The sequence below is a fragment of the Anarrhichthys ocellatus genome, unplaced genomic scaffold (genome assembly GCF_004355925.1).
Source record: "Anarrhichthys ocellatus isolate YVR2014 unplaced genomic scaffold, GSC_Weel_1.0 scaffold5, whole genome shotgun sequence".
Classification (NCBI taxonomy): Eukaryota; Metazoa; Chordata; class Actinopteri; order Perciformes; family Anarhichadidae; genus Anarrhichthys; species Anarrhichthys ocellatus.
The window spans coordinates 9,605,547-9,631,225 of NW_022280035.1; the positions used below are offsets into that span (position 1 = coordinate 9,605,547).

Consider the following 25,679-nt stretch of genomic DNA (forward strand, 5'->3'; position numbering starts at 1 on the left):
ATCCATTCCTGTGCTCTCTATCTTCTCTTCCTCTGTTTCATGCACACATAGCCGCAGGCAAGCCCTATGTATAGACAGCGGCTCATTCTTTTTCATAGCACATCTCATCATACCTGTGATACCTACAAATTAAAACATCCATACACATGTAGACACACTCACACATCCATGTTTGCACATGAGCCAGCACACACACAGTCACAGCAGCTGACTCACACACACACACACACACACACACACACACACCTCTGTGGAAAATCACCTGGGAATGTCAAGGTCAGATTGTGCAGGAGGATAGGAGGATGTTGACGTGACTTTAGGTGGCCACAAAAAAAAAACAGAGCCATGACTGCATGACCTAGATCTCCAGAACGCTTCCACAAAAGCAGAATTAATTCACTTGATCTATGTGTTGTTGTGAGCGCTGAGAGGGCCCGCGGCTGAGAAAATTGTCCACTGAGGCTGCAAATATGGATGACAGGAGCAGCTGAGCAGCCGTGAGATGAGACAGGACTGAGGGTCCAACCCTGACGACCCTGATGGCCGATCCAGTTTTCTCATTATTTAGCCCCCAATGCATGCAATGCCTCAGGATCTTGATACATCCGCTCACATCTTTTATTTCCATATCCGATGATATGATTTTTAGAGCAGAACATTAAGAGAGGTTATATAACCAAATGTTGTGACATATTATCATATTAGATTTTCACATTGATGCGTGGCAATGATTCACACTAAAAGAGTCACTGTAGAACAATTAGTTTTAGCTTTTATACACAATAAAATATATGACTATTGAATATAACCTTTACCTGATTATTCCAAGGATTATTGGAAGTAATATTTGAGTAATATTGAGTTAAATATTGAAACCTGAGACGCCATGTTACTATTAGTAAATTATGAGTTGCCCTGTAATTTGTCATACAGCAGCTTGTGGGACTGGTATGTTTAAGTGGATAATGTATTGTAGAAATACACTTACATACTCTTTTTTTGCCTCATCTGTGTGTCTTTTGTTGTGGTAACTATTGTGCCGCACCTTTATGAGCATCCATGTGTCATGGTTTGTAGGACTATATTGAATATATCATTTTGTTTGCATGTTTGTGTGTGTGTGCTAACAGGGTATTGCTGAGTGTGTGTGTGTGGGTGTGTGTGTGTGTGTGTGTGAGAGGTCAGCTGTGTCTCGTAGGCCATACAGTAACAGGAGGTGACTAAAGGCTGTCTCAGCCCTCTGCATCTGCCCGCCACAGTCACTTCAACAGGCCAGTGTGTCAGTACTGGAGGGAAAGTGCAAACTACACTGTCACTGCTGCCATCCCACAGTGACTGCATCACAGAACGTCCTGCAGAAAGATGTCCAGGTGTGAGGACTTTAAAAGACGATATTACGCCATGATGTCTCATAACATTATGTCCAACATAACATACTGGATACACAGACAGTTTATCTCACTATCACCATGTACTTATAAAACATTTGCTGTCTTTGTGACTTTTCCAGCCTAACGTTAGCTTTTTACTTCTGCCGATTGCATTTACGCATCAAAAATCATAAAAGTAGCGTTCATTTGTGAAGTATAATTTACTTTTGTTTGCCACAGAGCTGCTTTTCTGCAATAATCCATTTTTGTCAAAAACAGTACTCTATACTACTATCACATGTTATTTCAACTCTGAGTGAGGCTGTATTCTGTGTTGGCTTTGCTTTGGGATTGGTTGTAAGGTGCTCTTTTTGTTCACCCAGTTTCTGTCTCGGTGACTCACAGCATTTTAGATTATGAAACAGATCGAACACACAGAGCTTGGGGTTACTGTGTATTTATAGCTATGATCTCATATGCAACTTTTTAATCCTGCTCTTTGTGCCCACATGGAGCACAGAGGCCCGCACTACACAGGGTGATGTAACAGGTTAGTGCCGTTTTCGATTGATCTACAGCATGTGCTGACGATGATATATTGCTAATCTACCAGCTAACATGAGCATCTGATCTCTGCTTTTAAAGCTGTAGTCAAAATGCTAAAGCCTGATCATTAAAAGGCCTCGAGTGTTGTGGGAGGGTAATTGCATCACTGCGAGTATTTATGGATATGTATATTACAGTGTATAAGTGTGTGTAGCTCTACATTTATGACATTGCATGAATGTGTTTTAATAAAAGATGTGGGAGGAGTCACATTTTGATTATGTGTTTTTTATTGGTATATATATTTGCTTTCTGCAACAACACTGTCCATCATATAGTTCACTGCCTGTGTTGCCTTTTCTGACGACCTTGCTCTCTACACAAGCACACACACACACACACACACACACACACACACAGACTTACAATCTTTCATAGTAAAGACATGGTCAATAAATAAGGCAACCTAAGACGACAGGTATCATTGCATGATGCAAATATTATGGTCCTCAATTATAAGTGGTGGATTAATTACGTCTTATTTGTCATGAATACATAAGCATCCCATCCTTCTAGTCAGGTGGTTCTCAGCAATCACGTTTACACTTCTCACACGTGTGTTTAATGACAGCAAATTAACTCTTAAAATAAATAAAAATTGTTGCCATGAAGTCCCAATCCTGTTTACTGAATTTGCATTCAACACAGTATATATTTCCAACACTTAATGCGAAAACATCATTTATAAAAACTAGCCTATTTATTAAATATAGAACAATCTCCAGGTAAACACACAGTATGCTGATTAATCTGTTGAGATTACATAACCTCCTTAAAAGCTTTTAGTGTGTCACTGCTTCATGTCATACAGGCATTGTCCCAGGCAATATGATATAAGGTGGATATATTATCTATTGATATGCAATTAAACTACCATGTAGTACAAAGCTAAGAAATCGAGCATTATTATCTCCCAATGTACTCTGTCAAGACCGCACTCTTTGTTTATAACTGGCAATATTTCATCATAAATAAACACAGATTCCTTCTATAAAACTATATCCATTCATAAACACTCCCCGTGTAGTTTTTGGTTCTGTAAACCAGTAAAATGCAGAGTTACAGTCTCTACACCTTTAAGCTGGCAGGATCAATCATGTGATACTACGCAAAAGAGAAACCCTCCACACAGAGCAATGCAAAGATTTGATTGGCTGAAACCTGTGAATGGCCAACATTGATGATTAGCATTCATGTCACAACACTGCAGTTTCATTCAGTACTCGGTTCCACTTGGCTGGCGCAATGCCACCCTGTACCACTAGAGGGCGGTCACATATAGCCCAGCAGTATGAACTCAGTCCTTCAGTAACGGTCTTATTTCATGAGGCACAATGTTAACATAAGAAACGTGGAGTGTATAATATGGTATTATAGTCACTGGAGAAAGTCATTGCAACCCCTAAAACACAGCATTGAGCTTTATCAGTCACTTAATAAATAAATGAATAAATTAAATACATTCAAGTTAGCAAAAGTAATACATTGTTAGTGTGATAAAACTCAACTCCACACCTGAAAATGTGTAACGATACGTAATCTTTCAAGCTGGTTAATTGCACAGTTCACCGTTTCCCTATAGCAGCAAGAAATCCTACGTGTGATCAGAATAAAGTCCTAGAACTAAGCTCAACTGATAAAGTCTCCCTTCACAAAAGGTAAACTGAAAATAATACATTCCAAATGGATGATATGGAAACAGAAACTGAATGTCTGTGAGACGTAGAGTAGATGATAATTGATCCGTCAGCATAAATTACCTACATGCATGTCCTAATTTGTTAGCCCTCAGAATAAAATCATGACATTTTCTCTCTAATAAACATGTGTCCTTCTTCCTTGTCTCCTTTCCTTTAAGATACAAAAGTGACAGACAAGTAGAGGCAGACATTCATTTATAGCTTTTAGATACACCCGGGTCTAATATGCTGAGACCCTCTGTGAAGACGTCAGGACTTCTAGTACAAAGCTGACCTAGATCTATACACAGTGCTTTTTCGTTACTATGACCTTTTTTATAATTAAAATACAATCTAAAAACTGGCAGAATGTGTAGTCACGTGCCTACAATATTGTCTGCAAGTTTGTCTTTTACCCATACCTGACTAGACTAAAAGAAAAATAATAAAATCACAGATAATATCAGAAGCATAGGTCTACCCATGTATCAAGAGTATAGTCAAACTAGACAACAACTATCATGCCAAGTCTATGTTTATCTGACAGGTGTAAAGATACTCTTCATGATAATATTTCCTCACATTGTTATGTGGTTGGATACAGAGTCATCTTCCCATATGATTTGATTGTCTAGGAACTAAATGTCAGAGAGAGAGATAGAGAGAGAGGCACCATACTGTAAGGAAGGACGAGTAAAAGAAATTGGAAAACAAATGAAGAAGTCTCTCTATATAAATATAAACTCTCGAATTGTCTGATAACTATGGAGTTGGTCAGCGCTTGATCAATGCACACAAATATAAAACGGCAGTCCTGGAACAAATCGTTTGTCCTAATCTAGGATCAGCTTTAGCCTCCCTGCTTTCTAACATTTGCCTGCGAGGCCGGAGAGGTAAAACTAACCCCAGGTTAGCGTCTAAAAGCAGCTATACCAGTCTATAAAATGCGCATTAAAAGAGAGAAGGCACAGAAACACAAACCCACCGTGGAGTGGGGTGGACTGACAGCAGCAGTTTTTTGGGAACAAACTGGATGAAGCTGCAGGTCTGCTGGCAGCAGATGGGTTGCTTACGAGTTGCGCTTTCTGGAAAAGAGCAGAGACTTCTATAGTTGCTGTCTCATTTTCATTCAGTTTGTTTTCTACGTGGACACAACTGAGTCGTTTACTATTCTTCTCCTGGCCCCAAATAAGTCATGAGCCTCAGACGTCTGTCAGTAACTAGAGCCACAGTCACATTCAGTGGATGATAAACCAAGAGGCGACTCTGTCGTGTTCCTGAATGAACCCCCCCCTGTAGACAAAAAGGGCGTTTGTTCATTCGATCCATTGCATAAATATCCCTAACCTGCACCGAGCACAGAAAGCTGGTATACCTTGTGTCCCACAACAGAACAGATTTACACTGCTTTCCTGAAGGGGGCAGCCACTTATGCAACAGATGAGATGCAGTCCTTTTATTATACAGCTCATCCTATTTCACCACACCTGTCTTCTCCTGCGTTGTCTGATTCACTGCCTTTAACCGGGCAGGTTCTGTCTTTTCAGCTGCCGGCTTAGCCACAGTCATGTTTGCCCCTTTGCTTTCTTGCCTCTTCTCCGGTTTGGTTGCGTCCCCGGTCTTGCTGGTGCTACGTTGGTGGACAGGGGTTGCTGCTTTCACGAGGCTGGGTGCTTTACCATGGGGGGGCACACGGGGCTCTTCTCCAATGTCAACGGTGAGGTTTGTGTAGAGTGGCTCCAGCTCTCTGGAAAGGAGCTCGTAGGTCAGAGAGTTGAGGCCGTCAGAGCGCCAGTTGAGTCTGGTCCTTTTCAGAAGGTCAAACCTAGAGAGACGTACATAATATCACAGGTTTGTTTGCATGTGTGTGTGCATTTCAGGGGCAAACTTTAAAGGTGTGACATTATGGGACGTTTGTTAATTTGCTTTCTTGCATATAATCAGCCGCTCTCATGTCTGTGTGCTAAATATGGTGCTACAGCCAGGAAACAGTTTGCTTAGCTTAGCAAGCAAAGACTGGAGGCGGGTCCAAAGTTTACACAACCTGTTTTTGAATTAATCTAAAGAGATGGTTCTGTTCTCTTTGGACAGAGCCAGCTAGCTGTCTCCCCTTGTTTCAAGTCTTTAAGCTAAGCTAACAGCATCCTGGATGTACGTAGCTTCATATTTAACAGACAGACATGAGAGTAGCATCAATCTTCTCATCTAATTCTCTGCAGGAAAGTCAAAACGCAAATCAATTAGGTTTAGATATATTCCCATGTGAATGTGTCCTGTGGCGCTATGGCTGATTACGGGAGCTTGTTTTCATAACCAAAAAAATATTTCCAAAGCATTATGGGCAAGAAAAATTGAGTGAAAAATAGAATGTAATAGAAAAATTAAAAGACAACATAATTGTAATCCCATGTACTCTGTCAGAAACATCCAAATTGCCCTACAAAATTAGATCAAAGGGCAAAATATCCCTACTTAATTTCTGTGTGTCTGCAAGTGTGTCTATCTTGTACCTGCGTGGGTTTTGTTCATTGCCTCTGTCTCCTTTATGCTTGATCATCTTGTAATGACCAATGGCCACTGGAGGGCGCATGATCTTCATGCCAGATAGACGTACTCTAGATAGGAAGCACACAAGAGTCAACAGGAACAGCAGATTGTCATTCACAGTCAGAACAATATTAAATCAACAAAACCTGGCACTTAAGTAGTCATGCTATTTTTTTATAAACACAAAGCAACTCTCAGTCCGAGTACATCTAGCCTCTAAGGGATACATCTAAAAGCAGAAAAGTAAAGAAAACAAACAGAATTGTGGGTGACATATGAGAATAACATACTTTTATAGCCTATAGGCGGTGGAAAACACTGTGGTTCCCTTTTTCCATCTCTGGTGCTTGTGTAGCACCCCAGTTATCTAAGTCAATCAAAACACGGTGTAACTAATGTTGTGAATGTCCAGTACATGATACATTTTAAGTTGCAAACATCATGCACAAAAGGCAAAGTGTTACAAAAAATAGGGGAGAAATGTTCTCGTAGTTTTATTTTCTTGTTCCTTTCACTGTCAGATTAGCAAACGGTAGAAGAGCCAGAAAGTGGACAGAGGGGACCGCAGTATAGAAATGAGATGAAAACTGCCTGAAAACTCTTAAGCACGCAGCCCAGATCCGCAAGCTAGTCCATGTGAACATACTCACTGAGCCCACTCCAAGACACACACAGCAAAGCCACAGCAGTGGGATTAGACGTGACGATGATGGATGATGTTAGAACAGATGAAATAAAAGTCAAAGAAAAGGAAAACATGTGGTACAGAAACTGTAAACGTGAGAAAAGAAAGGAATGCGTAGCGCAAAAGACATTAAAAAAGTACAAGAAGCTGAGTGGCTGTGCATGCAGTTCTGATGCTCAACACCCATGCACATCTCACATGTTCACATGCACAGTTTACAGTTCACTCTGTCATGCAGGACCTCTGCGTCATTATCCCTCCTCACCTAGCAGCAATGTCATCATCCTCTCCACCCCAGCCCCAGTACTGGTTAGGAAAGCCGTTCATCTTCATGTATTGGTCTGGGGTAACTGCAGACACCCCACCAAAATACTGTGGGTACGGCAGCCTGGGAGGGTCATATCACCAATGTACAATCTTGAAAATAATGTCTCAGCACAATACACTGTAGAAATCCATCTACTCTCACACACACACTTTGCTTCTACCTGTATCGGAACTTGTCCATGGCCACAGACTGGTGTGTGGGGAACTGTTTGTGGCAAGTGTAGGTGTTGTGGTCGTTCTCGGGCAGCAGGTCGACATCGTGCAGGAAGATGCAGCTCCAGTCTTCATCTCTGAGGGCCTCCCGCACCCCAACATTCAGCAGCTTGGCTCGGTTAAAAGTACCGTTCCCCCACTGAAGTCAGAAACAGAGACAGAGGGTAACACAGCTACACATGAATGTATTAAGTCTAAAACAAATACAAGCACGAGAGAGCACGATGTGTGAGTAAATATTCTCATGCTGTGTTGTGTATATTGTAGCCTGACAAGTTACAGACATCATGACTTATCAATGTCCTTAACAATATTATTATAAATATCCAGTTAATCCAAATTACGTAAAAAAACAACAACACATGTTCTCATTTAGGCTGTAATCGCATCTACTGTAGCCATTTAAGACACCTGTCGCTTAGACTCGCATTTCTCATAACAAAGACAATGCAAGCTATTGAATAACACTCTGAAAAAACATCTAGATAATACATTTTTAAACCAGCAATGCACACACAAACACACACTCATTGATAACCATACCTGCTGCACTATATAGATGCTGTAGTGGATCTGCTGTCGTTGCAGGAAGGGGTGGAGGTGATAGAGGAGGGCACGGAGGTGGGTCTGCCGGTTCCGGTATGGCACCACTATCGCTGTGTGGTGGCGGGGCTCACAGTCAGGAGGCCGGTAGTGACCGCCTGGCAACACTAACGGGTTCCTCAGTCTGATCTCCTCCAGGGACAGAGGAGAGGAAAGAAGGACAGACACAGGTCCGACTGGAGGAAAGAAAAAAGGTGTTAGAAGTGATATTGACCGTCAGCTTAGAATGCCACACGATCATTCACTCTGCATTTTTTTTGTACATGCATCACACATTTAACCCCTCTCGCTCTCTCACCCAGCAGTGGGGAAGGGATCTGGCAGTCTCTCAGCGGTGGTCCTGTGGGAGGGGGTCCGGTGCCAGAGTTGCGAGGCGGGGGAGGCGGTACTCCCAAATGACTGAGGTTGGTGTAGACGTCGTGAGGTCGAGAATAATCAAACTCTGGCCCTGTGGTGTGCACCAGGACAGACACCAGGCCTCTGAAGCCCCCAAGGGAGAAATAGAGAACAAAGGCAAACTGGAAGCCCACCAGCAAGGCCAGTGTACACGGGGAGTCCAGAGAGCGTCCGTAACACGCCATAATAAAGTAAGATTTTAGCGGTACAGTGGAATTCAAACTTTGGGAAAATGGATGGAGGAGTGGGAGGAGAGATTCGGGGGGGAGGAAGTGGCAGCTGGATGAGGATGACGGACGGGAGAGGTGGGAAATGAGCAAGGGGAGGCAGAAGGAGAGGAGGGGAAGGAGGCAGCGCTCAGTGCAGGCTCAGGCGTTCAGGAGGGGTGTGTCCATCTGTAGGAATGGGTAGTAGTGGTGGTGAAGCTCAGTCAGCACTGCCATCACCTCCTGACCACAGACGTCACTGGGAAGTAAGAATAAAAACAATTTTAGTTAATTGCATTCATTGCTTGTTATCATTATCATCATAATCATCTCATTACATCAATGTAGATGGAGGGTATACCTGCTATTGCGAGGGTCTAATTAAAACCTGTCCTGGGCCAGGATGGGCTCACTCCACCTCTCTCCTCCTCTTCCTCCTTTCATCATCAAGCTTTCTGTAATAACAAAAACAAAGAGTGAGTAACAATGCAGGAGCAGATCTGTCTCAGTACTACTTAGTAGTCATACTGTAAACTAAAATAAGCTGGGGAATGACAAGCAGCTACAAACAAATGTCATGTTGGCTTCTTTATTTAGAATGGCTTATTTTCAGCAGTGACATTTCCATGGAGCTGATATAGAAGAAACGCTGATGCCTGCTGCAGATCAAATTAATCCAACATCACAGTTCCCTGTTCGTCCAAACAATCACATGCTACAGCAAGCCTTGTGGCTTCTACACTGGAGCTGACAAGAGTCACTGGAGCAAACACAAATCCATTGCTATGTAAAATAGACCAGTGTGGAGCAGAAGCAGCGCCATGGCAATCAGTACAGATAGCCTTCAAACTAGGTGATTAGCCTATCAACATCGTCGGGCCTATGCAGGATATTATGTACAGTATTAACGTGACTGAAGATTAAAATGTGCCAATAACGTGCATTCGATAGGATCACCGGCTGTAAAGGCTGTTCCTGAAACCCCTGATATTTAATTTAGGCTGCACACAAGCTCTGCAGCACCAGCCGACTCACCAGCACATCCCTGCGACATTTCAAATCCAGCCCCCGGCTTCCTCGGAGAATCGACGGGGCCGCTGCCACCGAGTCGACGCGATGGACCAAAATAAAGCGAGGTTTTTTCTTTCTGATGCTGGTCGCTCTTCCTCCTCCTCCTCCTCCTAATCTCTCATCCGAGGCGAAATCTCTCCGTAGCTGCTTAGAGAGCGCTGCAAACGCTTTGACACGCAAGAGCATCGCCGCGTCAACACAGGCAAGTGCGCTCTGCCTCATCGACACACGGCTGGATCATTGTATCGTTGGATCAGACGGGCTGATGGGCGCACAGCCGCGGTGACGACGCACGGAGCGGCATATTTGAAAATGAAATTATGATATTGAAACCGATGGTTGGTTGATGAATGCATTCATATTCGACCATGCAACAAAAAATGCTGACTAATCATCAGAAGTTGGAAGTTGGTTCGGTCATCATTAGGTGCACGTTATGCAGCGACATGTATTTTGACTTCAAACATTTGGCGTTCATTTCCAATTATAACCGAACCTGCTTGGATAGGTAACGTTGAAGAAACCAGCAAGCGTAAACTATAGATTCAACCAGGTAACCAGCTGAAAAACCCAGTCCAGTGTTCCCAACTCTTTTTAAATGAAAGCAGCTGGAAGTAAAAACTCCAAAAATCGCTTAATCTACACTGACAGCCCGGCCATTCAGTCGTCCCTCCAAAGCGACTCCCCCCAAACATATACCCTTATTTGTCAGACTATTTGATTTATTGATTGGCATTGGGATGTAAAATAAATTCTAAAATGTTAACTGTATATATATATATATATTTGTATATAATCAAAACTTCATTATTGCTTTTAAAAGTTGAATTGTAGATCCAGTGGAGCATCTGAAGTTGATAAAACAACAATGTCACCCTACATTTGAGTCTGCATGTTGTCATGTGTAAGTTTATATCATTTTTTCTGTGTGAAAATGTAGAAGACGTTATTAAAATGTCTGTTAGTATGCAGGACTTTTCACATTTTCTGCGAATTCGTCCTTTACCGTGCTCTGCTTGTTTCTGTGTGTTAGCACTGAGGATGTGAACACACCACACAAGAGACTTCTGGGAAAGATTATAAAATTGTGGAAATGATTCTCACAATACAGGAGGAATGTGACAAGAAATTGTGGTACCACCAGTCAAGACAGTTAAAATCAATTCTGATGCACACAAAAAATCGAATTAAACAATTTTCATTCTTTTCATCAGTTAACAAAAGACAGCTCGCAGTTAAAGACAGCTTAAGTGTTCTTAAGTTATGTGTTCTGTAGTCATATTGAATCGATTGACAAAGTTACTATTTGGACTTTATTTTCCATTTAAAGATGTCAGATGAAATGCTTATCATGGATTCAAATTGAAGACAAACATCAAGCCAATATTGATTACAATATCACAAACTCTCACTTTAGGATTGAATCCCACGAATGTCCAAAGAATCAGTTGTTGTCACATAATGCCTCTGCTTAGACTTTTGGATGTATTCATCAAATGTTTGCCACTTTTGCTATTTCTTCTTTATTTCTCACACAGCATCCAACCCATGGGCATCAGTTGTTCTCTGGCTTTATGCAGCAGGCTAAAAATGTCTTTATTCACATGCAGCAGTTTATCAGGTTACAGAACCGAGACAGGACAGAATACTAATGGCTAAAGTATAGTTGCACATAGGTCTACCAATGTAAACAGGCTAACCCTCCAATAACCCTGAAGCAGATGAAGCATAACAGAAAGAACTGTGCAAAACAATGCATCAACACTATACTATTGTTTGTAGCACTATGCGAACACACTGCCTTCATTGTCTCAAAGCAAAGCGGATGTGTGTTGTCTCTAACTGGGGCAAAAACCCCACTACCACTGTATTAAAGTACCATGCAGACAGCATAATATTTAGTAAAGGCACAGAATAGACTCCTTACACAGGCAGGCTGGTGGTTCAGTTAGAAACGATGTTTAGCACTGATGAGGATGATTTTAAAATGTACTTATTGCCCTTTTTATCAGTCAACTTTCATATGTACAAAAATGTATTTGAACTGGTAAACTTGAATAATAGTTTCTACACTATGTGCAGTTATTTTTGTTTCTGTAAATGGTGGAAATTGCCCCCAAATCTGTGACTACTGGTGATGAATACAGTATCATTTGATCACAGAGTTGAGGGCCAAATGGCTTCAGATCAGTTAAACAGGGGCAACGTGATGTACCTCCCAAATCAGCACACACACACAAAGTATAAAAAAACTATAATGCATTGCTTTTCTATTTATTTATTTGTTTTACTTCTAAACCAAATTGGTAATATAAAAGAGACATCTATCTCAACAAGCACTATTGTGTAAAAAGTATGGAATTAAAACACAAGTTCCCATTTTTCATCGAAAACAATCTTCTCAGACATTCTTCTCTGTTTTATCCATTTCAAATGGCAAAACTTTCAAAACCTTAAAATTCAAAAATGAGAAAAACTCAGGTGAAGTACTGCCAGCACTTTGTTTTCCACTCCCTTCAAGTTATGTGATTGCATTTTTCACTTCTCTTTCTATTTCATCAGTTTATTGCCCCTCCTCCCCGTCACTCATCCTCTCTCCAAAAACAATAATAATAAAGATAATGATCTCAAATATGAACTCCCTTCCCTCCATCTCTCATTTTTTTTTCCTTATTTAAATTATCTGCTCCTCCGCCATCACCTTCCTCTCACTTTCTCCATCTCTCTGTATCCCCCTGTCTTTACTTTTTGTAGTTGCCAAACTGAATAGCCCGACGATCGCTGACACAGCGGAACGTTGCGGGCTGCACCTCCCAGTAGTTGACAGGGTTAGCAAACAAGCTGATGCCGTTGTAGAACGTCCTCTTCATCCCAAATCCTCGAGGGCAGAAGTCATCCACGCTCACCTGGTCGATGTTGTTGGAATGGAGGTACACCACCTAGAAAGCAGGAGCGCAAAGTCGAGGGTGAGTGGAGTGTCGCGTGAAACGTCCAATCTCAGATGGCAAACTAAATGTGTGGATGGTAGACTCACCTGTAGGTATTTCATATCTGGGAGGCCTTTGGGAACACAAGTGAGGCGGTTGTTGTCCAGATGCAGCTCTCTCAGCCTGGGAACGAAGGACAGACTGCCGTTCTCTATGTTACGGATATGGTTAAATCCAAGGCCCAACCTGGAAAAAGTGAGATAAAGGGGGAAACGTGAAAAATGCAGAAAACGGGCCACTGTACGGTAGATTTAGCTGAATTGTTTTACCAATGTGAGCTGGAGTAACTGCACATTCCCTGATGAGTATCATTGCAGCTGAGAATTAGGGCCACAGCAGCCTGGCAATACTCCTGTGACTATAAATAGTCCCATTAGAGGTTAGGAGTGTGTATGAAGGAGCAGAGCAACAATGTAGAGAGGAACACCTGAGCTTTTATCCTGCGACTCTTCAGTGGCATGTCAATGTAGTTCATATTATTACCCCTGAGGGGCACTGCTGACTGGGGATGTTGTTTTTTAATCCACAAGAAAATCCCTCAAGGTGCAAGAAATCAGTTACGAAACGAGTATGATGTTGAGGTGTGTGTGTGTGTGTGTGTGTGTGCGTGTGTGTGTGTGGGTGTACATGTACCTGTACAGGTTTTTGTAGCGGCTCAGGTCCTCCAGTTCCACAGCCTGGATCTGGTTGTTGTCCAGATGAAGCTCATGGAGACTGTCTGGGAGATCTGAAAGAGAGACAACATAACACGTAAGGCTCCACTGAGATTTGATTTTGTCCAGTGGCTGTCCATTCCCTGTATTCCTTGTGAAGATAAATCCATTGTAAATATGTTAGCATTTTAGCCACACAGATGAGTTGTTACCTTTTGGCACCCCAGTTAATTTGGACTCTGATATACGCAGATAATTCAGTTTCAGTCCCTTGAAGGCTCCAGGCTCAAACCCGCTGTTATAGATGGGGTTTGCTCCCATTTCTGCAAGATGAAGGGAATATTTGTGGCATGAAATTAAAAAAACTGTCTCTTTAATTTTCTATACATGTGGCAAAGGCAGTGGTGAGCACCACAGTGTATAGCCTAGATTTGTTGGAGTCATCAGCATTTCTGACCTATGCAGTTCATGTTGCCCAGTCCTGCGAAGGCTCCAGCTGTCACCTTCTTGATGCGGTTCTCGTGGATCCTCATCTCAACCAGAGAGGCCGGCAAGTTCTTGGGAATAGTGGTCAGCAGATTCTTGGAGAAGTAGAGCTTCTGCATGTGCTTCAGAGGCACAAATGTTCTGGGGTGGACTTTGGAAATAAGGTTATTCCTCAGAGACAGAGCCTGGAAAAAACCAGTAACCATAGTGAGCCAAACGAAACACTTTAGCACTCAGACAGTCAGAAAATAAAAAGAAAGTAAGCTAAAACAACACACAGAATACACAGGAGCCTGTGTTTGCATCCTCTGTCTTTACTGAATGTGTTTGAGTGAATTAAAACTGATCCTGCAGTCGATCTCGTCATTGCCAAATGTCTCTCCACCTGCGCTGGCTAAAAGATGGAGATGAGGCAAACAGACCTTAATAGAGATGTTATTGTATAATGTCATGTTGCGAGTTTTCTACTCGATTCGATATTGCTCTTGGTCAGCGCTCTTAAATGCGGGTCAGGAGTGAGCAAAGCCTTTCTGCTAAGAGAGACAAAGATGTGAGCTTGAATACTCCCATTTGGCTTCAGGCTCGAACTTATTACAATTAAAGCTTTCAGAGCGAAGGGTGGAGGAGGGCGAAAAGGAAAAGAAATGAACCTTTTAAATCCTCAAGGAAACAGAGGATCATTATGATATTTCACACTACTGAAGCCAACACAGGTTGAGCTGAGTCGTTCATACATCCCTGAGAGGTGCTGATCTAATGCATTATGAATGTGACCAGAGTGTGTGTGTGTGTCTCTCTTACATATAAGTTAGTCAGGCCTTTGAAGTCATTCTCTTTCAGCTCAGTGATGCGGTTGTTCTGCAGGTCCAGGAACTTGGTGTCTGGAGGAATATTCTTTGGCACCTCAGTCAGACCTGCAGACGAGACCAATAAAAACACAGAAGGGAATCATGCTCCATTGGATGCTTCCATGGGGGAACCAACGCCCTAAAAAACAGATTGTTTTCAAGGAGGCAAGCTCTTAAGATATCTTAGTCAGACATAGACCATGGAAAATAAATAGTCACTGTGTGTTTTAAAAACCTCCATCAGGCCTAAACATGAACCCAATCACACTCCCACACGATCTCAAATGAGCACTTTGGGGCTCCTCGTCTATTATTTTAATGAGAGGTGGACATAGACACAACCATGGAGGTCAAACAGAGACGTCAAAGCAGCACATAACTAACATTACTGGTTTGTCACTTACAAAGACATGGCAGATGGGGACACCAGATGTTTTCCATCTGGTTTCCATTCGACAGAAGTCACAAAGGATGTGACTTAAATACCATCAGCAAAATCACACATCACATAAAAGGGAGGCAGGCACAACCCTGACACACACACACACACACACACATAAGTACAAGCTGTGTGTGTTAATGGGTAAGTGGTGAAGCTACCGTGCCAAGGTGTTAGAAACACCTGCTAAGAAGTCATGTAGAAGTAGAGTGTGCAGTTAACAACATCATGACAAGCATAAACACCAAGCGCTGTTACGGCTAGGGTTGCGCTTGTGTATATTCTTTACCAAGCAATAAATTCATAAAGGCTAAGAATGGGTTACAAAAAGCGGACGGCGTTAAGAAACACACCTGCATTATTCTATTCAGGGATCTGGAAAAATGACTCAGCGCATGCACAAACACAGCAACCAGTGATCATTAACTAGACCACATCACAAGAGGACACGTGGATGAGTGTATCAGATGTGGTCAGTGGCGCAGACAGGCCACTGTAAGCGAATCCCGACCAGGGCCGAACTCATCTGGATCAGGCCCATGATGCAACCAGACCCGCTGGTGAGAGAGGACGCCAGCTGTCCCACTGGGATCCAGTTTGCCACCAACCACATCTGTCCCACAGGACTCTACCCAGAGCTGTCCATCTAGAGTTAAGTTTAGCTATATGGCTTTGGCTGCACTGTGCCCCACCCTCCGTGTCACCACACAGGATCAAACCCTTTGACATTCTGTACAAACCACGTCCACACAGTGCTGAGAGATCTGGTGGAGTGGCTGAGGAGGCTTGGAACTTTATAGTGTATTGTAGAAATGAAGCGAGATGTTTCCCTCAGAGATAATTTAGTATAGGTTGAATTAAATGAAATATCAAGTTTAAATCCAATTATTAACTCAGTCTCTACCATTTTCTCAAGTGCAATAAAGTTGTTACAGCTGCTGTGAGAGCAATATGACTGTACCAGCGGGAATATTTACCTTCCAGCCAACACCTGCAGCTTTCGACAAGCACCCTATCCTGCCATCTGAAATCCTCCAAATGTGTTTGCTTGCGTCAAACACATCATAAATGATAAACAAACCTGAAAAAAAACTCTCACCCACCCCCTGATAAACTGAATCCCTTTAACCCTCTAAACCTCAAACCACAGCGCGTCACCCGTATCTGCCACAAGTCTCACAGCCTTTACCACAAACTGACAAAACTAGCACCCTCTTAAACCCCAGCGTCCCTCAACACGAATACCCAACATCATGCTGGGATGCACACTGAGGGGAGACAGACGCCACCGCCAGAATACATCTGTTCCAAATAAGCACTTGACATCTCGGAAATTATACGCTTCCACATCTACCCGCAGCAGAGAGACCAGGGACAGTAAATATATAGAGCTTATAAAATGATGATTCGACAAAACCATTATGTCTAAACACAGACAGCTTATTAGAGTTATATAGCCAGTATGATGTGAGGAATCTTTATATCCGTAAATAAGACTGAGCGCAGTTTATTTGGTCCTGTAAGAATAGACGGAGCATGCACTTACAATATCCACAGGCAGGAAATTATAGCATATGCTTGTATGGAAAGAAGACATATTTTGAGGTATTGGGAGGTAGAACACTGAGCGTAATGTTTTTTGTGTCCTTGTCACCAGCAAATTAGTTTGATGTTTTTCTAGTGGAACTCATACCTGTGAATATTCGTAACCCTCACGTCTTTACCCTGACATTCCTCTTCCATCTTTAAACCCCTTTAAACCAACTCGTTCTTCCCTCCACCCTCCCCTCCTGGTTGGGGATTACATTAAACATCCTGTCTACGTCCCAGAAACAACATGAAACAGCTCCTTAAAGACGGAGAGGAGATTGTAAACTTTTCATCTCCTCCGATCAAAGTGTCCTTTGTTTTTTCTTTGTGTTTACCTTCCTCTCTCCGTCTCTTGTTTACTTTCTTTCTTTATTTTTTCTTCCCTCCTTCCTTCTCTTGCCTCAGTCCTTTCCCCTTTACTGCTGTGTCTCTCCTCCTCTCCCACCTCGTATCTACACACAATGTCTGGAACACTAAATCCCTCATAGACATCCACAGGATGAGATTTCTCTCTGAGATAATACTCCAAAGAGGGATTTTACTCTCTGGAGAATGTGAAAATCATGCAAGGCTCAGTTCATTCAACACATTTGCTTTCCTGTCTGAACCTCTTGACACACACACACACACACACACACACACACACACACACACACACACACTTAGAAACGGTGACAAAGCATAACAGACATGTATCCCTCTCTCTCTCTCTCTCTCTCTCTCTCTCTCTCTGTCACACACATAAACACACACAGACACTCTCACTGACCGAGGTCAGAACACTGGACGACCCTGAGCTGACAGTGGCAGCCGAAGGGGCACATGGGTATGTCAGGGCCGGGGATCTCCTCTACAGCCGAGCCTTCTTCCTCATCCCTCATCATCGTCATCATCCCGCCGCTGTCCATGCTGTCCATGGCAAAATCCCAGAAGCCTCTCTGCTCGAAGGGCAGGGCCGAGGAGGTGGAGAGCAGCCGAGCCACGCATAGCAACAGCAGGAGGGAGCAATATGGCAACATCGTTAACTTATACACCTGAGAAAACACACGAAGAACGGAGAGCAGCATCAGTTTTGTTACACATGAATGTAAACACTTTAAGTTACCAGTTTAATGGTAAAGCAAGTAAAACTAATGCAGTATAATACAACAGCCCTACAATAAATCCTACATTCAAAAGGGTTGAAATGTTTATTGAAACTGCTTTATAGAGCTGTTGATTTAACTCTGTTGTCATTCTGGAGGCTTGAACTGTATTGCGTTACTAATCATTACTTCAAATGTATTTTGTCCTCTCCATTTAAATCAATGGGAGTATGAAAAGGAATATGCACATGACATTGAAATGTCTGGGATGTCAAAATGACAAAAAAAAGAAAGGCAAAGCATATGAGCAAGGCTGGATATCCCCCAGACAACGCAGGCGACTGCCCTGGGGCCCCAGACCTCCAGGGGCCCCAAACGTGTATTGTACTTGGGAACATGTGGGCAACAGTTCATCCCACCCTGCAGAGATTAGGATGTGGTGTATGTCTGTGCACACCAGGGCTCCCTAGATTAATCCAGCCACGTGGACAAGGGCTTCAAATTCATAAATAAGGATAATGGTCAGCAATAAATGGACATTGAAATGTTGTGAAATGGTCTGCCTATCCTTAATTATAAAGCCCTACTGTTCATACCACATGACAGGCCAACGGGGGCTGGAGTCTGGTGAGGTGAAATGGACTCATTCCCCCGGGGAAACCTGCCAGGAGTCAACTCTGGGAATGAAAGTCACTTAAACCACACCAACAAAATGTCACTGTCTGCTTCCTGTCCATTTCCCAAGAGAGTAAGTCACTTCTTCTCACTGACCAATCGGATAGCGGAAAGGACATCACCTCAGCGGTGGAAAACTTTATTCCTGCAACCGAGCAGTTAAACAAAGCCACCATTCATTTAGAGCTGAAACTGGGTGTGCAAGTGTGAGAGCATCTGGGTGCATGTGTTGGAGTTTGTACGCATGTCATGAAACACAGACTCCATGATGTCATAGCTGTGCACACACACACACACACACACACACACACACATACACACACTGCTGATTGAGGTCACTAGACTTGTGATCATGTGTGTGTCTGTGTTTTTTTGCTGGCTTCATCCTGCCTGCTCCGACCTCACTAACACCTCGGCGCAGCCTAAAATCGAATTCCTATAAAAACAAATTACCACCAGGCCAATTGATCCTTACGAGGGGATATCGTGACTCTTAACCTGAGGCTAATCCTATGAAGTAAATCCCAGTCCTACACTGGACTCTGGGGTGACTTAAAACCATATAATCTATAACCTTGTCGTGTTAATTCCCTTCTCTGATCCCCAGCTCCGTAATCCTACAGACGGCGGGGGAGTCTTGGTGCCAATGGTTAGTGCGCAAATGGACTTTCCAGGGAAGTTTAAGGATCCTGTAGCAACATGACTGCAATTTCTTTGGAACCAAGAGGAGAGCAAAAGTATGATTAGAAGTTTGCACTGAACTTCAAATGGAAACTCAATGCGACATGTCTTTTTGTGTGTTAATTACTTGTCTTAAGCTAGCCTACTAAATGCAACACCATTCAAACACTTGCTTGATCTTTGCCCTGCCTGTTTCACCAAATGTCCCAGGATTTTTCTGGTAGCACAGACTGTTCACAAGACTTGAAAGGCCTAAAAGGGAGGGATTGTAATAATAAAGCTTGTGAACGGGTTTCAGGGGATTTTTTTTAATGTTGGAGAAATGCTTCTCATTCCACACTTGGAACTGTGGAATGAGAAACTGATCCTACAAAAGTAGAGCCTTAACAAAAACACTCCACAAAGAAGAATGTGGTCAGAGAACACACTGTCTGAATATTGATAAACTTCAGTCCTAAATCATAAAGGACGGTGCATGAGAAAATTATCAATAAAGTTGCTTATGCAATCCACTGCAACTGTAGAGAGATTTAGCTCCATTCTAAGGAATAAAAGTATCACTGAGGGACATTAAAACTAAACTAAGAGTCTGTGCATGAGGTGGACCTGGCCTGAAAGCATGAATAACTGGCCCCTGCAGTCTGCTCCCTGCAATAAAAATAGCAGCTAAATTATACCATTTTGCAGAAAATAAAAAACACCACTGGCCTTGGCTTGGCCAGAAGAATGCAGAAAAAAAGGACATAGCGGGGACATACACGTATATATAGTCAGCATCACACAATGACACGCAATACACAAAAGAGCTGTAATATAGAAAACAACGGACTAAGCTTTCCACCTACGATTTCTGCAGCTTGTGCTTTGCAGCATTGTGGGAGGATTGGAACTAAAAACGTGGCACCCTTGCTCTAATCTGTGGAGTGCACAGTGATTTGTCAGCCATTTGTAGAGATGTGACAATAGATAGAGATTTGCAGATAGAGGTGTTGGGGACGATGGAAAGGTAGACAGGAACATAAATAGTCTATCATCATCCAGGAATGACGTCTAAGACTATAAACACAACATAACAATAAGACTTAATAAACTACATCCCACAATCAAGCAGCCTCTGTGACTGTAATGACCACTTTTATCTGGCCCTGGTATGTGTGTGTGTGTGTGTGAATTTACAAATTCCTCTCCTTTGCCTTCATTAAAGTTGTGAGCCACCAAACATCCGGTCCTAGACGAAAACAAACCAAAGGCTTCAATCTTAATTGTTCTGCTCCTATCCAAAGGCCAATGGAGGAATGGATCGACGGCTATTCTTGTCTCGCTCACTGTGTTTGTCTTCGTGGTGCTGTGGAATGGGGGGGGCAGACAAGAGTAAATGGAAAGAAAAAAAATAAGAGTACAATTACATTATGAGACAGACAGAAGAGTGGGAGTTGTGTGTTGGCTGTGGCGAGAGGGAAGTTTAAGGAAAGGAAAGTGTCTAATCAACACTTGCTTTGAATCAGTAATGTACACTATTTGGCCAAATGTATGTGGACACACTGGTGCAAATACATTCTTTTTTGTGTCTGGTTTTTCAGGGTTTGAGCTAGGCCTTTCAGTTCAAATAGACAGAAATTGTAGTACTATAACACCTTTGGCATGATTTGGAACGCCAACTGTGAGCCAGGCTTCATCACTCATCATCAGTGTCCTACTGATGCTCTTGAATGGGAGAAAATCCCTGCAGCCAGCGTCAAAGATCTTGTAAAACTCCTCCTCAGAAGAGTGGATGCAGTGGAATTAATGCCCACGCTTTTGAATTAAGATGTTCAACAACTACATGTTGACAACCCTAACACTTAACAAGATGACGGCTTCTCAGTCTCCTCTGTGGCAATGATTATTTTCCCTCAATAAAGCAAAGAAGTGAAGAAACAAGAGGAATTTCCCCATCTGTGCCAAAAATGTGCTCACACACACACACACACACACACACACCTATAATATCAAAAGAGGCTTTCATAACAGGTAACAGAAGACAGACACTTTGATGAAGATTTTAATTCCAGTGGTTTACTTTTGGATTTGAAAAGGTGAAACAGGATTAAGGGAGGAGAAAGAGCAACAGGGATAGAAGGTATGAGACAGGATTCAGGGGTGGATGCATGAGTGAATGGAGGCTGACAGACAAAAAAAAACACAGTGGTGTCATTGAAAGCACCATCTGGTGAACAATCCATCCTACAAGTGCATCAGTTGTTTGAGTTTCCCACACCCAGCGTTTGAGATTAGCTTTACATTTCCTAAATGCACTATCCATCAAGTGCTGGGTACTTGTCTGCTCTCACATCCACCGCAATTACTTTGATGTGACTCGAGTTCCCACAAGGCAGCATTTGCTCTTGACAAGCTAAACAAACATATATTTAAGATGTATGCTCTTTGTGTCGCCAAGAACAATCATCCCCAAGATACAACTCACAGAGTTTGGTCTCCCAGGACCGCGGTCCAGAGAAAGGCACCTTACCTCCCACCCAGTCCTACGCACAACCCCCACTTTCTTTTGACTCATAGGAATGGCTGCCACCCTTTATTCACGGAAAAAAATGTAAAGTCATCACAATCTGTTTTATCACAGAACGGTTTATTCACAACTGATGTTCTCATCTGTGTCTAATGTAAATGTCGAACCCTTTGGCACCGCCATGAGCCGCAGCTGCCAAAATGCATTAAGCTTTACAATATCGATCAAGACATAAAACGCTGGCTCATTATTTCTGAGTATTCATATTCAGGAGCACATAAGCTCTGCTCCGTAGACTGCGTTGGCAGAGAAGAGTTAAAGTGGGGCAAAGTTCTCTCCAAAAGTGCCAGCTGGCACAAAAACGCTGGTGTATTGGCAGCCGCCACGTCAACACTCATTGCCGTTTAACATCACAGGGTGGTTCAAAGTGATCAACGTGCTGACTGAGCACAATATATTTGACACGGCCTCATATTGTGTTGCAGAGAATAGAATCTTATTTTGGCTGGAGTCGCTCCATGGTGTATTTATTTGTTTCAGTAACAGTTTGTTTTTCAAACCATCATGTTATTCTGAACAGGATCCAAGCTGTAATAAACTCTGACGTCCCAGAAAAAAAAACACATGTTTGCTTGTTGGAATGCAAGCTGTCCTAAACACAAATACACACACACACACATACAAACTCAATCACGTGTAAACCATCTATGTATTTTGGTCTCAGAAATGCCTCCAAAATGATCTGGTCATTTTGCTGAACTCCCTCACTTCCTTATGCCATGTCTCCTTCACTCCACACACACACACACACACACACACACACACACACACACACACACACAGGCAGTCACACACACAAACACCCTAAATTCATGTGCTCTTCAGACACAGGGTTAGTGCTAGGCGTGGCCGGTAGGAGCGTTCGGGTGGAGTTAACTGCCCCAGTGGCTGTAATTTGGTGACTGCAATTCCTAAAAAAAGGAACAGCTTGGCAACTTCTCTGATGCCGCCAAGCTTGGATGTGGTGGCAAGCTGCTCAATGCTGCAGAGACGAGGCCTGAGCAGAGCAGAGAGCAAAGAAATGCAGAAGAACAAAAAAGGACCAAATAAGACAACTGACCTGAGGATCCATGCACATGAGAAAAAAAAGAAAGAAAATGGAACAAACAGCTAATTCTGTTGTCAATACATGGCAAAGACAGAGCTCAATTTAACTTTGACTTGAATTTATAAAATGACACAGCCCTCTGCAGGGTGAAGATGATGAAGCTGCAGGGGAACTGTGAGTTTGCATTTAGACCAAATGATGATGCGACAGACAGGTGGAAGGACAGACTGGCAAGGAGAATCAGCAAACAGACAGACCAGCAGGTGCAGGGTGGTCAACCCACAGGCTGGCTAATAGGCAGGCGGGCTGGAAGGTCAGGAAACAGACAGATGAAGACCGTCTGGCCATCGACCCCACAGACAGACACTGTTTGCTCTGTCTCTTTACGGAACCATTGCTGGACATGAAGTCATCAGCACAAGACAGAATGAGGCCGCGGGGAGTCCTCAATGTTTGTTTGCTTCATTATTACCTGACAAAATAAAAACACAGCAAGCTATAATCTCCACGCAAGTTTCTCAGACCACAGTTCTCTCAACACATGACATTCTGAGCGCTGTGTGCAGAGGGTGAATTAGGGCAGGGCAGATGTCTACCAGAAGGAGTTGACTTGATTGGCACGTTCCACCATAATTATTCTCCCCCTTGATCATGATGCAGGGACGTAAATATCATGTGTTGCATTTAAAGTCCAATGGGAGCGTTGATTTCAGGATAAAGTGAGTGAAAAGAAAGGTTTCGCCCAATTATCATCATTAATGATCGCTCCCAGCAAGCACTCTCTGGAGACTCGTTGCGCCATCTGGTGTTACTCCGGAGTATGACAGCATCATATGCGCCGTGCAACAGGTAGCTGCCAGCTGGATGTTAGGGATACTTATTTAAATATAATAATTGTGAGGGAGGAAACAAATAATTTACAAAAACATTCAATTGGTTACGAGGTGCAAACTATGTAAACAGCGTGACAACTGAAAATATAAATGTTAGTGACATAAATCTCAGCAAAGTACGAAAAATGTGAACATGTTAGATGTAGCAGAAGAGTTCAAAGCTACTAGAATTCAAATTCTATTGATATAATAAAATTTCTTATCGCATGGCATTTGCATATAATTAATAACTTATAATAATAAAAAATAATAAAATATCAGCTGGAAGAGGAAAGTTGCCCCCTGGCCATTTACAAGACTGGAAAGTAAAATTAAAATAACCCATCACCCCTACCTTATGGATCAAATTAAGATATTATTCCAAAGAAGTTTGAAGGTTCTCCCTGCGTGTGTCAGATTATCCTGGAGATTTTTTTGAAGTCCAATATTTTTTGATCACATTTACGGATTATTGCAGTATTTCCCTGTGACATCCAGCCGCAGCTCCTTCCACACTGTGTGCCACTGTGAACCGAGTCAGGGCACCGTGTGTGCTAGTTCCAGTCCAAACCGAGCAAATGACTCAGAGCTGGGGGGGGGGGGTCAAGCCCATAAGTTAACAAGCCAGCCTCCTTTCTCCCCTTTTTGGATGAAAGAAGAGAAGAAGGAGGAGGGGAGAGCCTCCTACAGTAAGTAAGCGACATCATGCAAATAGCATCAAAAACTTTACAATATTATGGGAATGACATGGGATTATACTAAACATCATAACACCAATGACATATTACACAATTTGAGGTTCCTTGGGTGGTCCTTTATTTATTTGTACATCCATTATATATATATATATATTATTTTCCCTAAAGTAACATTGTTATATATATATATATATATATATATATATATATATATATATATAACAATGTTATACAATAGTATATATATAACATTTCCCTAAAGTAACATTGTGGCAATGTTTACTAAAGAAAAAGAAAGAGAAGGAGACGGTGCACTGTATATTAATACTTTGTTTCTCAAGGTGCAATTGACAAGTTTAACTTTCTTTGAAGAAAATGTAGATAAAAGACATTGTAATTTTGGAACGCCGATTAAAACACAAGCTAAAGCTTTGTCTGAAACATATCAGACAGACTTCCCTGCAGTGGCATCACAGGAACCCTCAGTAAGCTGTTATTGTTGCTCCCATAATAACATCTTACAGTAAAGAGCGACAAAAATGTGTTTTTATGCAGCTGTATTAAAACAGATTCTATCTATCTATCTATCTATCCATCCATCATCCATACACTGAGCAACACAGTTCTTTGATTACTGGGAGAGAACAGACACCACCGAGCTCCACCAAAATCATGCAGAAAAAAACATTTTTATTTCTGGGACTGTGATTATAAAACCTATGATTTTGCATCTTCTCACGGTTTTCTATTAAAATTCTTTTTCTCACTGACCCTCTGATTTCCTCTTCGTATTGCCAGCACCCAGAGAGAGGCAGCGAGTTTGGCAAGCCACACCATCTGGGAACTTTTCCGCCCCTGCACAAATTCGGCCACACAGGCGTTAGTTATCTACGAGTTATCCGTGAGCTCTGCTGCTTCAGGACTTTGACCAGCAAATCATAATCATTTTCCTCATCCTCCATATCAATACAAGAGCGGACACACAATCCTGCTCATATTTCTGTTCACTTATATCCTGCCTCTCTCTCAAAGAGTGCAGTATCCACAGAGGCGGAAAAGGCATGCAGACCAGATCAAGGGGTGTTGGCAGGAGACAGAGTTTTGATAAAGGCCTTTGCAGATAACATTCCTCCTCTCTCTGCTTCCTCTCTCCCTCATTTTGTAGGTTTAGTCTTTCACTCCGTTTCTCCCTCTTTATTTCTCTGTCTGCCCCTCTCTCCCTCTCTCGCTGTGGTTCACTTGATTATGGTGTTGGTCTGTAGCTAGAGGGCTTGGCATCCAAATTAAACTCATTTTGTCCTATACTATTGCTCAGCTAACGTGTCTCTAGCACACCCACTTGTTAGCT

At 42.5% G+C, this 25,679-nt stretch overlaps 2 protein-coding genes across 3 annotated transcripts; both read right to left on the reverse strand.

Moving 5' to 3' along the window:
* Nucleotides 1-228: 228 nt before the first annotated feature.
* On the reverse strand, nucleotides 229-9,965 carry b4galt3 (UDP-Gal:betaGlcNAc beta 1,4- galactosyltransferase, polypeptide 3). Of its 2 annotated transcripts, XR_004212727.1 has the most exons (9): nucleotides 9,668-9,965; nucleotides 8,994-9,087; nucleotides 8,329-8,891; nucleotides 7,971-8,206; nucleotides 7,376-7,566; nucleotides 7,153-7,275; nucleotides 6,166-6,270; nucleotides 2,305-5,480; nucleotides 229-246 (listed from the first exon to the last, which is right to left on the reverse strand). XR_004212727.1 is itself a non-coding variant. In XM_031845792.1 (8 exons), the coding sequence occupies exons 3-8, from the start codon at nucleotides 8,609-8,611 to the stop codon at nucleotides 5,129-5,131; spliced, it is 1,290 nt and encodes a 429-aa protein (XP_031701652.1). In that variant the 5' UTR covers nucleotides 8,612-8,891; nucleotides 8,994-9,087; nucleotides 9,668-9,965; the 3' UTR covers nucleotides 2,184-5,128. The 2 variants fall into 2 exon arrangements, 1 of the variants encoding a protein (XP_031701652.1); XM_031845792.1 differs by lacking the exon at nucleotides 229-246 and having other exon boundaries at nucleotides 2,184-5,480.
* A 1,037-nt stretch (nucleotides 9,966-11,002) lies between these two features.
* bgnb (biglycan b) lies at nucleotides 11,003-24,192 on the reverse strand. Its single transcript, XM_031845657.1, has 8 exons — nucleotides 23,989-24,192; nucleotides 17,476-17,740; nucleotides 14,631-14,743; nucleotides 13,801-14,014; nucleotides 13,556-13,666; nucleotides 13,324-13,417; nucleotides 12,738-12,876; nucleotides 11,003-12,642 (listed from the first exon to the last, which is right to left on the reverse strand). Exons 2-8 carry the CDS (start codon nucleotides 17,723-17,725, stop codon nucleotides 12,445-12,447), a joined length of 1,119 nt encoding a protein of 372 aa, XP_031701517.1. The 5' UTR covers nucleotides 17,726-17,740; nucleotides 23,989-24,192; the 3' UTR covers nucleotides 11,003-12,444.
* Nucleotides 24,193-25,679: the final 1,487 nt, after the last annotated feature.